Here is a 14,032-nt window from a genome sequence, read left to right as displayed (position 1 = left end):
GTAGGTTGTTTCTGACAATTAGAGCTTCGTATTGATTTCTCGATCTTTGTTTTTTTTTCTCCAGTTGCCTGTTTTTCATACATATTTCTTTGTTTGGAAGACATATGTAAACTCATTATTGTTGATACTAGACGATTTAACTAGATCTTGCTTGTGGGGGTTTGTTTAAGCATTGTTGGGTGGTTGATTTTTGGTACTAAATTGCCTATTTGATTTCTACTGGTGATCACCTTAACAGGTCAAATGGAGGACTAGTAGGTTATGGTCGTTGACGAAGAACAAAATAAGACGTGTCAATCAGCCTTGCTTTGTTTGAGTTGGTTGGTTGTTTTTAGCAAATTGCCCTTGTTGTGGTTGTTCTTGGTGTTTTTAGCTAGCACTTCAGCAATTAATTGGTACATGCATCTTTCCCTAACACTCATACATGAACTTCATTAATTATGTACATGAATAATACTAAATGCATCTCTAAAAGCTGTGTTGAATGTATCTAAAAGGAAAATCATGTTTATTTTCCGACAAATAATTATGTATTAATATTTATTTTCTAATATCTTATCTTACTTCTTACAAAAGAAGAAAAAATGGAAGAGGGTACGATCAACATGCTTCATAGAAGAAGACCAAAGGCAAATGGGACAATTATAGTTCCACGAATGAGTCATCCTCAAAGGGCTCTTTCTGGACAAGATGTCGATCAACAAGCATTCACTGCGGTTCGATCATTTCCTACAACAGCATATTCCCCCAACTTGGCTCAGGGTCTGGGATTATATGTATCAAACTTGGGAATCTAATAGGTTTACATATCAGAGACAGGTTTCTGATGCTGGAGATGCTAGTCTTCAGGCTCTATGGCTACTTTTCCTTAAACTTCAGCCCTCTTTATGCTCTCTTCTAGGGAATTTGGCTGACTGGCATGGGCCACAAGAAGAATCGGTTCGGACAGATATAGTAGAGGAGCCAATCCCTACTGAGCATTCTGCAAATGAAACTCAAATTCAGCGCCAGAGTAATGAGAGTAAGTGCTATCTGTTTCTTTTTTGATGAATAAGGAATTTCATTCAAAAACAAACAATCCAAACTACAAAGATATTCCAATTACAAGCCTTCTTAAAAGGCTAAAAGCTTAGCCACGCAGGGCTTCAAGCATACTCCAAGCAAGCCAATGCATACAACATACAATTTGGCAAGCCAGCACTACCAAAAGAAGTCCAAAACAGGACTATTCTACAAAGAAACAACAAACAAAACCAAACCTGCAGAAAAACAACCACGCAGGGTCTAAAACCAAATAACAAAACATACCAACTGCGGAGACAGAGAACAGAAAGCACTACTCAACACCATTAGCAACACTAAAAAACCTCTCCAAAAAAGAGACCAGCCTTCAAGAAGAAGAGCAAGGCAGAAATAGAACAACAAGCCTGCACAGAAACTATAAGAGCAAGTCAGCAGGCAGATTCCACAAAGAAGCTAAAACCGAATTCTCTCTAGTCCTTGGGAACTTTCCCTTCCCAGCAAGTCTTGACCTCACCTCTCAAATTATCTTCTTCAAAAGCAGCTCCTCAGTGCTAGGTTGACCAGAATGTTTTAGCTCATTCCTAGTGCGCCATAAATTGTAGATAACAGAACCTAGAACCAATCTGCAAAGAAAACCTTTAAGAGACTTGTTCACCCGATCTCGAATTCCTATCTGCAGAATCTCATCCCAAATAACTGGAGAATTGTCCACTCCACATCAAGCCATACAGAATTTCCAAATTCTATAGCTAAAACTGCATTCAAAGAACAAATGCCCCCTACTTTCAACTTGATTATGACAAAACAGACACTTAATATCACCTTGAAACCCCCATTTAATCAACCTCTCACCTGTTACAAGTCTATCTTGTATAGCAAGCCACAAAATGAAAGCATGCTTGGGAATGACATATGAGAACCAAACCAATTTCCACCAGCCAATCTCCTCTTTCTTCTCTCTCAGCAGCTCCCAAGTTTCTGAACTAACATATATTCCCTTCCTAGATGCAGTCCACAAAGGCTTATCATAAGGAGAAAACCTAATCTCAGGAAGCCTAGCTTGGATTTCAACCAGAGCATCAGATCTGGCTGGTCTCCAATGCCATTCTCCACTAAGAATTACAGAAGAGAGTTTGGCCTCCACATTGCTTTTAGCATCATAAACAGCCCTATGCCCATAAACCTCATACAGAATACCTGAAGGATGCCATGAATCCAACCAAAGGTGAATATTCTCCCCATTTCCAACTTCAAACTTCAAAATCCTTTTAGCTATACTCCTCAACTTCAAAATCTTTCTCCAACTCCAAGAACAGGTTTGAGGAAAGCCAACACTCCTGAAACTCCTCCCTTTCAACAAATTTTCTCTCACCCAGGCCACCCAAATAGAACCTGATCAAGCAAAAAGACTCCATACATGTCTGAGCATAGCAGATTGGTTCCAAATCTCCAACTGTTTCAAACCCAAACCTCAGTGCTATCTGTTTCTTTATTGTCTGCATACAAATAAGTTTCCAAATGTCTTAAGGATGCGTAGTTCTTTATGCGTTTGTTGTATGGTGTCCGTTCCGATCTAACTTGACTCAAAGGTTGTGTTAAGCACCTTCTATAGGACAAGAAAGAACACGAGCACATAAACACAAACAAGAAGAATTTGGATGAATGAATAAAGTTTTATATCATCAAAACAACTAATACACCAGTATGTTTGTATCTATACCCCAACTGCTGCCTGCATAAAGCTACATTGCCTGCTGTACCATAGAATTTTCCCTTTAACAATAACTCAGGCTCTCACTTCCCAAAGGACTCTTTGCATAACTTGCTCTTCTATTTTTGGAGTATCCCCATGCCTGATCTCCTTCCTGTTCTTCTACAAGTTATAAATTGTTTCCCCAAAAACTAATCTGCACAAGTTAGCTTTTAGACTCTTCTTCTGCCATTGCTAGATCCCCACAAGAGATAACATCATCCCAGCTGATGGGAGGATCTGTCAAATTACATTTCAGCATAACTTTCCACACTCTTTTACTGAATCCACGAAGCAAAAATAGATGCTCTCGGTCTTCTATTCCACTTCTGCAGAAACTACAATGAACATCACCATTAAAACCACCTTGCAGGAACTTAGCACAGTAGTCAAAGCATTTTTTATGGCTAACCAAGAAATGAAGGCATGCTTAGAAAAAAGGGTTAAAGGAAACCAAATTAATTTCAACACTCCACAATACCCTGTTTTCCTGAAGTTCATTCCAGATCTCAGTGCTGGAGAATATTCCAAATTTCAAAGTACTCTACTTAGGCTTGTCACTGCTACCAAATTGCACCAGATCAGATTGCTTTGGATCTCTACCATCTGATCAGGTCGAGCAGGCCACTAATTGCAGTTTCTATCCTTAATGACAGAAGAAAATCTAGCATCTGGTTTGCTTCTTGCTTCAAAAATTACATGATGCCCATATTTTTCATAAAGCTTACCAGCAGGGTGCCAACAGTCAAAACAAAGATGAATATTATGCCCGTCACCCACACATGGGCCACATCAAAATGAATAAAGTCATTAGAAGCATCTCTCAACTTGAGTAATTTCCGCCACCCCCAAGTGCAGTTTTTAGGAGTCTTAAAATGCCAAAAACTTCTACCCTTCAATAAATTCTCCTTCACCCAAGACGCCACCCAAATAAAACCTAATTTAGCAAACAAACTCCAAATGTGCCTCATCATAGAAGCATGGTTCCGAACCTCCAAATTTTTTTATCCCCAAGCCTCCTTCCTGCTTAGGAGTGCATACACTTCTTTTGTAGCACCTTCAACCTTACCATTCCATAAAGATCTATGGAACTTTTTTTCAATAGCTTGAATGACTTTTAGGCAAGATGAAAATATAAGTCCAGTACATGGATAATATATAGCATCGAAGAGATCAACTGGAGTCTACCTGCAAAGGAAAGATTCTTGGATAACCAAGAATCAATCCTACCAGTAATTTTCTCCAACAAGGAAGAACAATTGGCAGCATTCAATCTAGTTGAAATTAAATGCACTCCAAGATAACGAAGAGGGAAATTACCCTCCCTAATATGCAGACAATTAGTAATCTGATCTTTGTCTCAACAAGAGATACCGCCACAAAAAAATCATGCTTTTCTCAGGATTAGCTTTTAGACCAAACAAGCTTTCGAATTCCAGCAGCACCTTCTTTATAGCAACAACCAATTTTACAGAACCTTCAGAAAAAATCATAATGTCATTTGCAAAACATAGATGAGTGAGATTAACCTGAGCACACCTATAATGGAAGTTGAAACCACTTCTCTCCAAGCATTTTCTTCCAAAAGCCAAGCCAAAATCTCCATAGACACAACAAGCAAAAAAGGGGAAGGGGACAAGGGATCCCTTCTTACCATCAAAACAGCCTACTAAGGTACCATTCAAAGCCATAGAAAATTTTGGGGAAGTGGAATACTCTTGAATCCAACCAACAAAAATATCTGGGGATCCAAAACAATTGAGACAATGCAAAAGAAAATCCCAGCTGACGGAGTCATAAGCCTTCATGAGATCCACTTTTAAAGTGCAGCAAGCTTTACCCTCATTCTTGTGACAGTCCTTAACTACCTCTTGTGCTAAAAGCATATTTTCAGCAATACTCCTTGTTGGAACAAAAGCAGACTGGCTGGGACTTATAATGGCATCTAGACAAGATACCAATCAATTTGCAAGGAACTTCGTAATACATTTGTATAGAAGGTTACAGCAAGAAATAGGATATTTAATTTGTAATACATTTGTTGAGGATATTTACAGTTGCAAATTCCCTATAAGACACTTAATTCTTCCAACTTCTTAGAATCTAAATGGCATGATTTGTCCCAAAAATATTGTAGTTATTACAAATGCTGCTACAAAAAATTTCAGGGGAAAGAAGATTTCGATACCTTGACTTGTGTGTTCCCCTCTATCAAGCTGCCTTAAAAGGTGATTGGCTGGCTGCTGAGGCTTTACTTCAAAAATATCCAGACGTCGTTCGAGATCCCATAACGGAAGGGCATATGACAGCTCTTCACATTGCTGCGGCAGCAAAACGCACGAATTTTGTAAAAGAACTGGTGAAATGTATGTCTGCGGATGACTTAGCATTGCAAAACAAAGATGGAAACACAGCACTTTGCTTTGCTGCTGCATCAGGAATCGTGACAACTGCTGAGGAGATGGTGAATATGAACAATAGACTGCCATGCATACGTGATAGCCAAGGACTGACACCACTTCTAATTGCAGCTTCACTAGGACGTAGAAACATGGTGTCGTATCTATTATCTGTGACTCCTTTTGATCAGTTGACTGCAATTGAACGCATTCAGCTCCTTCTTGCTACTATTTCCACTGATATGTATGGTATGTCCTACATCTCATAGGTTGTAATTAGTTTGAGACAATCTATTTTCAATTGGATGTGAAATGTATATGTAGAACTTTGACAAAATTGATCATTCTACATTGTGGCATTACTTCAACAATGAGTAGTTTTAGGCTGTTAGACAAGTTGGGTAGAGTTATCACTTCTATTACAATAATAGTGACCGTAAAATGATTTTTTTTAACCAACCTTTGACATTGATCAAATGTGTTGTTTTTATGGACAGATTTAGCCTTGAAAATTTTGAAAATGGATCGAACATTAGCAACTGCCCAGGATGGAAATTGGAAGACAGCGTTGCATGAGTTGGCCAAAAAACCTTTTGCAATTGGCAGCAAGAGTGAGCTATCAATATGGGAAACATGCTTGAATTCCTGTTAGTTTGCTCTCTACTGAAACTTTCTTTATTGGCATATAACATTTCCCAAGTAGTTGTTTTTATTGCATTAATCAAATTTTAATGATTACGATTTTACTCAAATTACTACAGAGTGAAAATCTCATCAAATATTTAGATGATATCTGCTTCATAAACTATAAGAAGTTCAAAATAGAAAAAACCATTTTCCTATTTATATGTCTCAATTTGCTGTAAAACTTGATATGTTTCCTTTATAGACACAAGTTTTACAGCAGATAGCTTCATTTTTTTACTTTTTTGGGAAAAAGGTAGCATTCATTTTTCATTTCAAATGATAGAACTTTTATTGTTCTCTTTTTGTTCTTGTTATTTGAGAATAGCTGATCATCAAATTAGTAGGACATCTAACCCCAAAATGCCTATATCTGAAGCCTTTTATTTCAATGTGCTTTGACATTTGATATATATATATATATATATATATATATATATATATATATATATATATATGTTAAATTTGACTCTTGTGATAGAACCGTTTAATTATTAATTGCTTCTCAAAGTAAAATTTGTCACAGAGCCTTGCAATATAACTTGATTCTACTCACAATAAAATATAAAATGGCAGAAAAATCAATAAGTTAATCCCAGTATATAACCCAATTCAAAAACTCAACATAAATGTTTGTATATTAATTTGTCAATGAAATCTGAATTAGCATGGCATTCTCAAAAATTGAGATGCTGAGGAAAGATGTAAAATTCATTGTTCAACTACAGATCTGCTTGTCTAGCTAGCCAAATATAACAGTCAGGTAAATATCCTGATATCCCATAAAACCATTTGCTTCAAAAGATATAAGAGATTAAAGTGTCTGGTTTATTGATTCCAATAACAAAATAAATCCTACGAGTCTGCAACAAATAACTTCCTCTTGTAAGACATGTAGACTTCGGTGAATCATTGCTTCTTCTAATAAAATTGGCAATATCATTTCTCCTTTTGGACCTTGTCAAAATAATTTTACATAGAATTAATATTTCCTTTTTAACAAATTATCTCTATTTTTTTTTTTTTTTTTAATCGCAGGTTTCAAGGGGTTTTACAACAAAGCTTTGATGCAAACATTCGCTCATCAATTAGTTGAAGACCTTTGGAAAGAGGTTCGAATAGTACCAGACAGAGACTTCTCAAACCTGGTTGACAATCATGCTTCTTTTCTTTTTGATGCTGCAGAAGTAGGAAATGCTGAATTTCTAATGATACTCGTACGCTCTTACCCTGACCTTATGTGGAAGGTAGACAAAAAAAATCGAAGTTTATTTCACATTGCTGTTTTAAATCGGCAAGAGAGTGTATACAATCTAATATATGAGATAGGGACCATCAAGGATATCATTGCAGCCTATGTTGATGAAAACAATGACAACATGCTGCACTTAGCTGGAAAATTACCTCCTCTAGATCGACTAAATATCTTATCAGGAGCAGCCCTGCAAATGCAACGGGAGTTGTTGTGGTTTAAGGTGGGTGTTAATATTGTTTTAGTTTCTTTTTCTTCTGCTTACAATTATGCGTCTCACAGTTTTACTTGCCATTCTACACCTTGATCATTGTAGGAGATAGAAAAGATTGTGCCACCTCCATACGTGAATATGAGAAATCTGAAAGATGAAACACCTTGGGATATATTCACAAAGCAACATAAAGAATTGCGAAAAGATGGTGAAAAGTGGATGAAGGACACAGCGAACTATTGCATGCTTGTGGCGACACTAATTGCCACAGTGGTTTTCGCTGCAGCATTCACTGTACCAGGTGGCAACAATCAAGAAAAAGGCACTCCGATTTTTTTCAAAAAAGACTGGTTTATGGTATTTTTCGTGTCTGATGCAATAGCACTGTTATCCTCCTCAACTTCGATATTAATGTTCTTGTCAATTCTCACGTCACGTTACACAGAGAATGATTTCCTTAAGTCATTACCTGCAAGGTTGGTGTTTGGACTCACCACACTCTTCACTTCTATAGTAGGCATGGTGGTAGCCTTCAGTGCAACTTGTTTTTTGGTATATAATGGCAAAATGTCAAAGGCTCCAATTGTTATACTTGCTTCGACTTTTGTCCCAATAACTACGTTTGTTCTGCTACATTATCAACTTTGGGCTGATATAATCCTTTCAACATATTGGTCTATGTTTCTTTTTCGGCCACCAAAACATAGGCTTTTCTAGTTAGTAGAAGATTGATGCCAACTGAGCAAAGATGATTAGCATAAATTTGGAAGTGCAAGTCAGAGAAAACGGGCAGAAAATTATCAGAGGTAATCAGGGGATTTTGAAAAGGAAGGCCAAGGAAGGAATCGAGCTCATCAAAATCTTAAATTGATGTTTGTCTACTTATTATTCTATGTGGCTTCAATGTTGCTTGTTGTTAAAAGGTTTGTTTGTCTACTTATTACTCTATGTTGCTTCAATGTTGCTTGTTGCTAAAAGAATGTTAAAGTCAACAAGTTGAAGACTCTGTTGGTGATGAGTTTGAAATGATCGATTTGGTCGATGCAAAGAAAATTTTGGAAATGGAGGTTCAAGTAGATAGGAATGCAGAAAAATTGTATTTTTCATAGAAAGAGTTTTTGAATGTTTAAATATGCAAAATCCCAAGTGAGTAAGTATTTCACAAGTCGCTCTTTCAAACTTTCAGCAGCTTTTTCGCTGCAAAGTGAGGAGCAATAGTTTATGTCACATGTTCCTTGATCTAGTGCAGTTAGGAGTATTATATATGCTATGGCGTGCACTCGTCTAGATACTTTATAGGTAGTCAACATTGTTAGTCATTGTTGGGGGACTTTTTGGATTTGGTCTCGGGTTCTAAATAAGACAGAGAATCAAACCCTACATTCTTGCCAATCACAAAGATTAGTGGTTATTAGTGCAATGCTTGAGAAAATAAAATCATAAAATATTATTAAAGAGAATAATAAAGTGCATAAAATACTCTTTAAAAACACTTTAAGATGGAAACAAAATGGAAAAACGGTGTCAACAACAAAGAGTTAGAGAAATTTTATGCTCGATCGATCAACATTGGACGCGTAGTTGACCTAAGGACTTTTGGCGAGAAAAATTTGGAAGTTTGATTGAGCGAACACATATTCCTGAGACCGAGCATGTAAATACATGTAAATCACGTCATGAAAATATAATTTCATGCTCGTAAGTCATAAGCATATGTTCAAAACTCAAGGTTCAAGAACACCAATAAATCATGCTCGCATAACATGCATCATGCAATATGAAAAATGCTTTAATGTATGGTCAGTAAGTTTATACTTACAATTTGGGCTTATTCTCCTTAACTAAATCCCTTGTAATTTGATTTTGTACCTCCTCTGCATTTACACTATATCTATTGATTAGGTTCTATTTTCTATTTAAAACCCTAAAGCCTTTAATGAAATCTATTGAAAATCATTAAGAACCTTGGTAAAAAAATCTAACTTTTTGACATTAATTGAGCTTGGTCGACTAGGCATCGACTGAGGCTCTCGGGATCATACTGTCTCGAGCTTAGTCGATTGAGCTTGTCACCCGATCAACTAAAGGGTACTAGCAATGACTCGATTTTTCGAAAATTGCTCAAAAGCCTTGCATTTCGTCCAATTGCCATGTTAACTGGGTCTATAAACATCGTATACTATTAAAATCAACCGTTTGAAAAAAAAAAAAAAAAAAAAAAAAAAACCTTCAAACCGTTAAATCTAAGAACAAAACCCTAGTTTTGTAAAAACACTAACTTCATATGTTACTCTCATTCTAACAAAATTTTTAAACATCGGAGACAAGACAAAATAAAAAGAATGCAGCACAAAGGGCAAAATGTGTTTTGTTCTCTTGAAAAAAAAAAAACAGAAATATTTGGCAAATAAGAAAACCTGCAGGCTGCAGCCAATCCGAGCGATGGATGCGCGAGAGAGAGAGAAAGAGCCTGTAAAGTCTATAAAGTATCTTCATTCATTACTGATGAGATAAAGCTATGTCCAGTCATGTTAATTACACACTTGAACAAATTTTTGACCATTCTGAGAAGCTTCACCATTTATAGTAACTCTTCGTTGTAAAGTGATATATATATTCTATCTTTTCTTTTTCTCTGTCTTTTTCTTTTTCTTTTGCTTCCTTCCCCTAAGAGGCATTGCTGATATATGCATTTGCATTTGCTATAAATACTCAGGCATCCTTTCGTGGTGCACTCACATGCAAATACCAAATACGAAAATGTTGTCCTTTAGTCTTTGGAGTTCAACTGCAGATAATTAAAGCAACACAGATTATTATTACAAGCAAAGTCTACTTAATTCCCTCAACCTGCTACCACAATGACAATCTACCCTCCAAATTATCAAAACAATGACAATGTACTCCCAATTTTTTTAAAATGACAAAATTACCCTTACTAAAATACAAACAAAAATACTAATTTTTTTTTTTTTTTCTACATTTTAAGGGAATTTTTGTCTTATTAAAAATTATATAGGGATAATTTCATCATTTTGCTAGCATTAGGGGTATATTGTCATTGTTTTGGTAGTTTTGGGGGTACTGTCATTGGGTGGTACTTTGAGAGAGTTAAGTGGACTTTACCCTATTATTATCCTACTTAATTGACTAATATATAAAGAAAAATATCTCTAAAAAATACGGATTTTAGAATACGGATTTTATTAAATTCATAAATTTATCATCCATTAGTTATAGTAAATTGAAAGGTTAAGTACTATGACACCCACATTATTGAGCATCTCAGCCAATTAAGGACATAGTTTTATTTCAAATTATGTGAGCTAGAAGAATTTCTTTTAATTTACTCAATTAAGAATTATGAGAAAGTTGAGATATTTTTTAAAAGCAACACAAATTCGTATTATTTTTAGAGATATTTCTTTTTTAAGATTTTTTTTTTTTTTTTTTTAAAAAAAAGAAATTATTGAGGCCAATAGCTAGGCAAGAAATTATGTCAATATTATTTCCACTCTCAAGGGATGCTTTGGCGTGATGGCTATCTCTAATTGAAATAAGCATATTCCGGATAAGGGCCGTTAGAATATTTTATATTATTTTTTTAAAATTTATTGTCTTTTTTATTAGGGTTTATTTTTTACCTTAATTAGTATATAGTTTTTTGCTTATCACTCAAAGCCTCTCTATAAATAGAGGTGTTTGTAATACTATTTAATATATATATACTACTGATCAATATAATGTAGTTCATGCTTCCACTCTCTCTCTTCTCTCTCTCCTCCTTCTGATCTCCGATTGAATAATATATACTACCCATTTTCCTTCTCTCTTAGCTTGCCACGTAACCCCATTCTAGAACACTCCTCAAGCCTTCTTCCTTAAGAAAGGAATTTATTACAAGAACTTTTTTATTTTAACAAGAAATACTCTTTGGATCCAAAAGCAAAACAAAAAACCGCAACTTATATTATATATAAAGCTTTAAATTACAATAGTGAGAATTGCCCCTGTTGCTGCAATTCTATATGTGGACTGCTCAGAAAAAAAGAAAAAAAAGCAAAAAGAAAAAAAAATGTGGTGTTGAAAGTATATATCATGCCACAACGTACATTTACTTCACCTTTTCTACAAACAGCAGGAAAATAGTCTACTAGATGTGATCGGTTAATAACTTAATACTCTAATATGGGACACTACATATATTATGTTGCCTCTTCATTGTTTTATATGCATTGTTGAATAAAGAAATATCGGCAACGGTCATAAATTAATTGAGAAAATAAAATCTCAAATCCACAACGTTAACATTCCATCTACGTGAACGATTTCCTTATATAGAAGATCACAACATCAATTCTCACCAGCTATGTAAACCAAATTTTCTGTATAAATACATTCTCATGTAAATCAATTATCATCAAATAAATATACAAGTATTTTCTTATATTGGGTTTTTTTCATGGTATCAGAGAATGCAAAAACTCTGTCTCTGTAATTGAAAAACAGAGTCTCGTTTTTTTTCTTACCTGCTACACTTAGTTTTTTTCTCAGTTGCAGTATCTCGGAAATATCTTGCCCGATTACTTTGGGTGCTAGTCTCACTTGTTTACGCCGGTCAAAACACTTTCGGGTAGTCAATGGTCCTCGTTGGTTAGTGGCCACCATTTTTCAGCATCATGATAGCGACCTAGTGGTGGTCGTTTGGTCAGAGGTCACCAATCTATGCACCAAGGATTTTCCCATTCCGATCCTTGCTCAGAGGTCCTCCCCGCGCTCAACCCATGCTTATTGGTGTTGCGGCAGCCGATCCTCCCACTCCCGTTGCACACCCACATCGTAGCCATCGACCCACAATCAAAATTTCTCTTTCCTATTTTTTTTTGGCCTGCTCCAGTCTGCCTGTTCAGATTCACCCAGATTTCACCTCCGCTTGAGCACGTTCTGTTGATTCCTTTGTGCATTCTGTAACCGCACCAAAGAGGAAGGAGATGCCCTTTTTCAACTTTTAGATCTATCTCGTAAGTGGAACCATCTATCCACTTATTTACTAAGCCCAAAACCCATAGCTTCTTACTTCGGTTTTTTTTTTTTTTTTTTTTTTCTTTTTTTGTCCAAGCCCACTTATCATCTATAGAAGCCCACAATCCAATCTGCCTCCCTGTTATACTACATGTAGTTTAGGTTGGTTACACATCACCCTAAGCTACAAGTAGTTTAGTGTCACGCACACACAAAAAAAAAAAAATCATGGTTGAAACTACAACTCCCACAGCCTCTACAGTGTCTACATCTCCTTGCCAAGATTCCAATCATCATCTATACCTCCATCATTTCGATCACCCTGGTGTGGTATTAGCATCTCAGTCTCTTAATGGAGACAATTATCAAACTTGGAGCCAGGCAATCATTATGGCTCTCAGCGCCAAGAACAAGCTCGGATTTATTGACGGGACCATCTCTCCACCAGTAGCCTCCTCCGACGATTTTCCACAATAGAGCTGTTGCAACAATATGGTAAAATCTTGGTTATTAAATTCCATTTCTAATGACATTTGCACTAGTGTTATTTATTACAACCTTGCAAGCGACATTTGGTCGGATCTTAAAAAGCAATTTTCTCAAGTGAATAGTCCTCGCATGTTTCAACCCAAGCAAGATATCAACACCCTCGTTCAAGGCACTATGCCTATTGCCACATACTTCACAAAACTCAAAGGGTTATGGGATGAACTATCCACACTTCAGCCCAGCTCCCCTTGCACCTGTGGCACACTAAAGGAAGGCCTCAAACTACAGCAATGTCAGCGTACTATCAAATTTCTCATGGGTCGCAATGAGTCATATGCAGCTGTTCAGGGACATATCCTCTTGATAGAACCATTGCCTTCAGTAAGTCGTGCATATGCCTTGGTCCTTCAAGAGGAACGCCAACGTAGCATTACCATCCCACCCACCATTAAGGGCATTGCACTGGCTGCAAAAGGCAATCTACCACCACGGAAGGACAATCGATCTATTTTTTAGAAGAAGGAAAGACCGAAATGCACTTATTGCGGTCGTGATGGCCATACTACTGAGCGGTGCTACCAACTTAATGGATTCCCTCCTACTCGTCGCAAGATTGACCCTGGCTCAGGATCTAGTCTTAAGCCCTATGCTCATCAGGTTTCCACGACCAACAGTTTTCCTTTTACACCTGATCAATGCCAACAGCTCCTTGCAATTTTGAATAAAGTCACTCCACAACAGTCCATGGCCCACCAAGCAGGTAGTACCGAACCATCTCTTTCAGGTATGTCTTCTGTTTTATCTGATAATTCATTATGGATTCTTGATAATGGTGCTACTGATCATATGGTATGTTCTCCCACTGCCTTGACCCAGTCATATCCTGTTCATGGTCATACTGTCCAATTACCTGATGGCTTATATGTTTCCGTAACTTACATTGGATCTGTGACTTTCTCCCCATCACTCGTTCTTCATAATGTCCTTTGTGTTCCTACTTTTCATTTTAACCTAATCTTTGTGCGTACACTATGTCGGACATTGCATTGTCTCATTATTTTTTTTATTTTTTATTTTTGTTTCATCTAGGACCTTGGCTCGATGAAGATGATTGGTCTGGGCACTGAGCAGGATGGCCTGTATTACTTCACTAACACGAGACCCTCACGATGTCAGGTGGCAAAGTCAATCTCACAGCT

General features: G+C 36.6%; 1 protein-coding gene across 1 annotated transcript; it reads left to right on the top strand.

The window, feature by feature from the left end:
- Positions 1 to 244: 244 nt before the first annotated feature.
- Positions 245 to 8,428, top strand: LOC132172110 (uncharacterized). The gene is made up of 6 exons (XM_059583561.2): positions 245 to 395; positions 577 to 1,021; positions 4,942 to 5,421; positions 5,670 to 5,819; positions 6,895 to 7,331; positions 7,425 to 8,428. The coding sequence occupies exons 2-6, from the start codon at positions 691 to 693 to the stop codon at positions 8,037 to 8,039; spliced, it is 2,013 nt and encodes a 670-aa protein (XP_059439544.2). The 5' UTR covers positions 245 to 395; positions 577 to 690; the 3' UTR covers positions 8,040 to 8,428.
- The last annotated feature ends 5,604 nt before the right edge of the window (positions 8,429 to 14,032 follow it).

This window comes from Corylus avellana, chromosome 1 (assembly GCF_965113065.1).
Source record: "Corylus avellana chromosome 1, dhCorAvel1.hap1.2, whole genome shotgun sequence".
NCBI classification, from domain to species: domain Eukaryota; kingdom Viridiplantae; phylum Streptophyta; class Magnoliopsida; order Fagales; family Betulaceae; genus Corylus; species Corylus avellana.
This window is presented reverse-complemented; position numbering and strand designations above follow the sequence as displayed.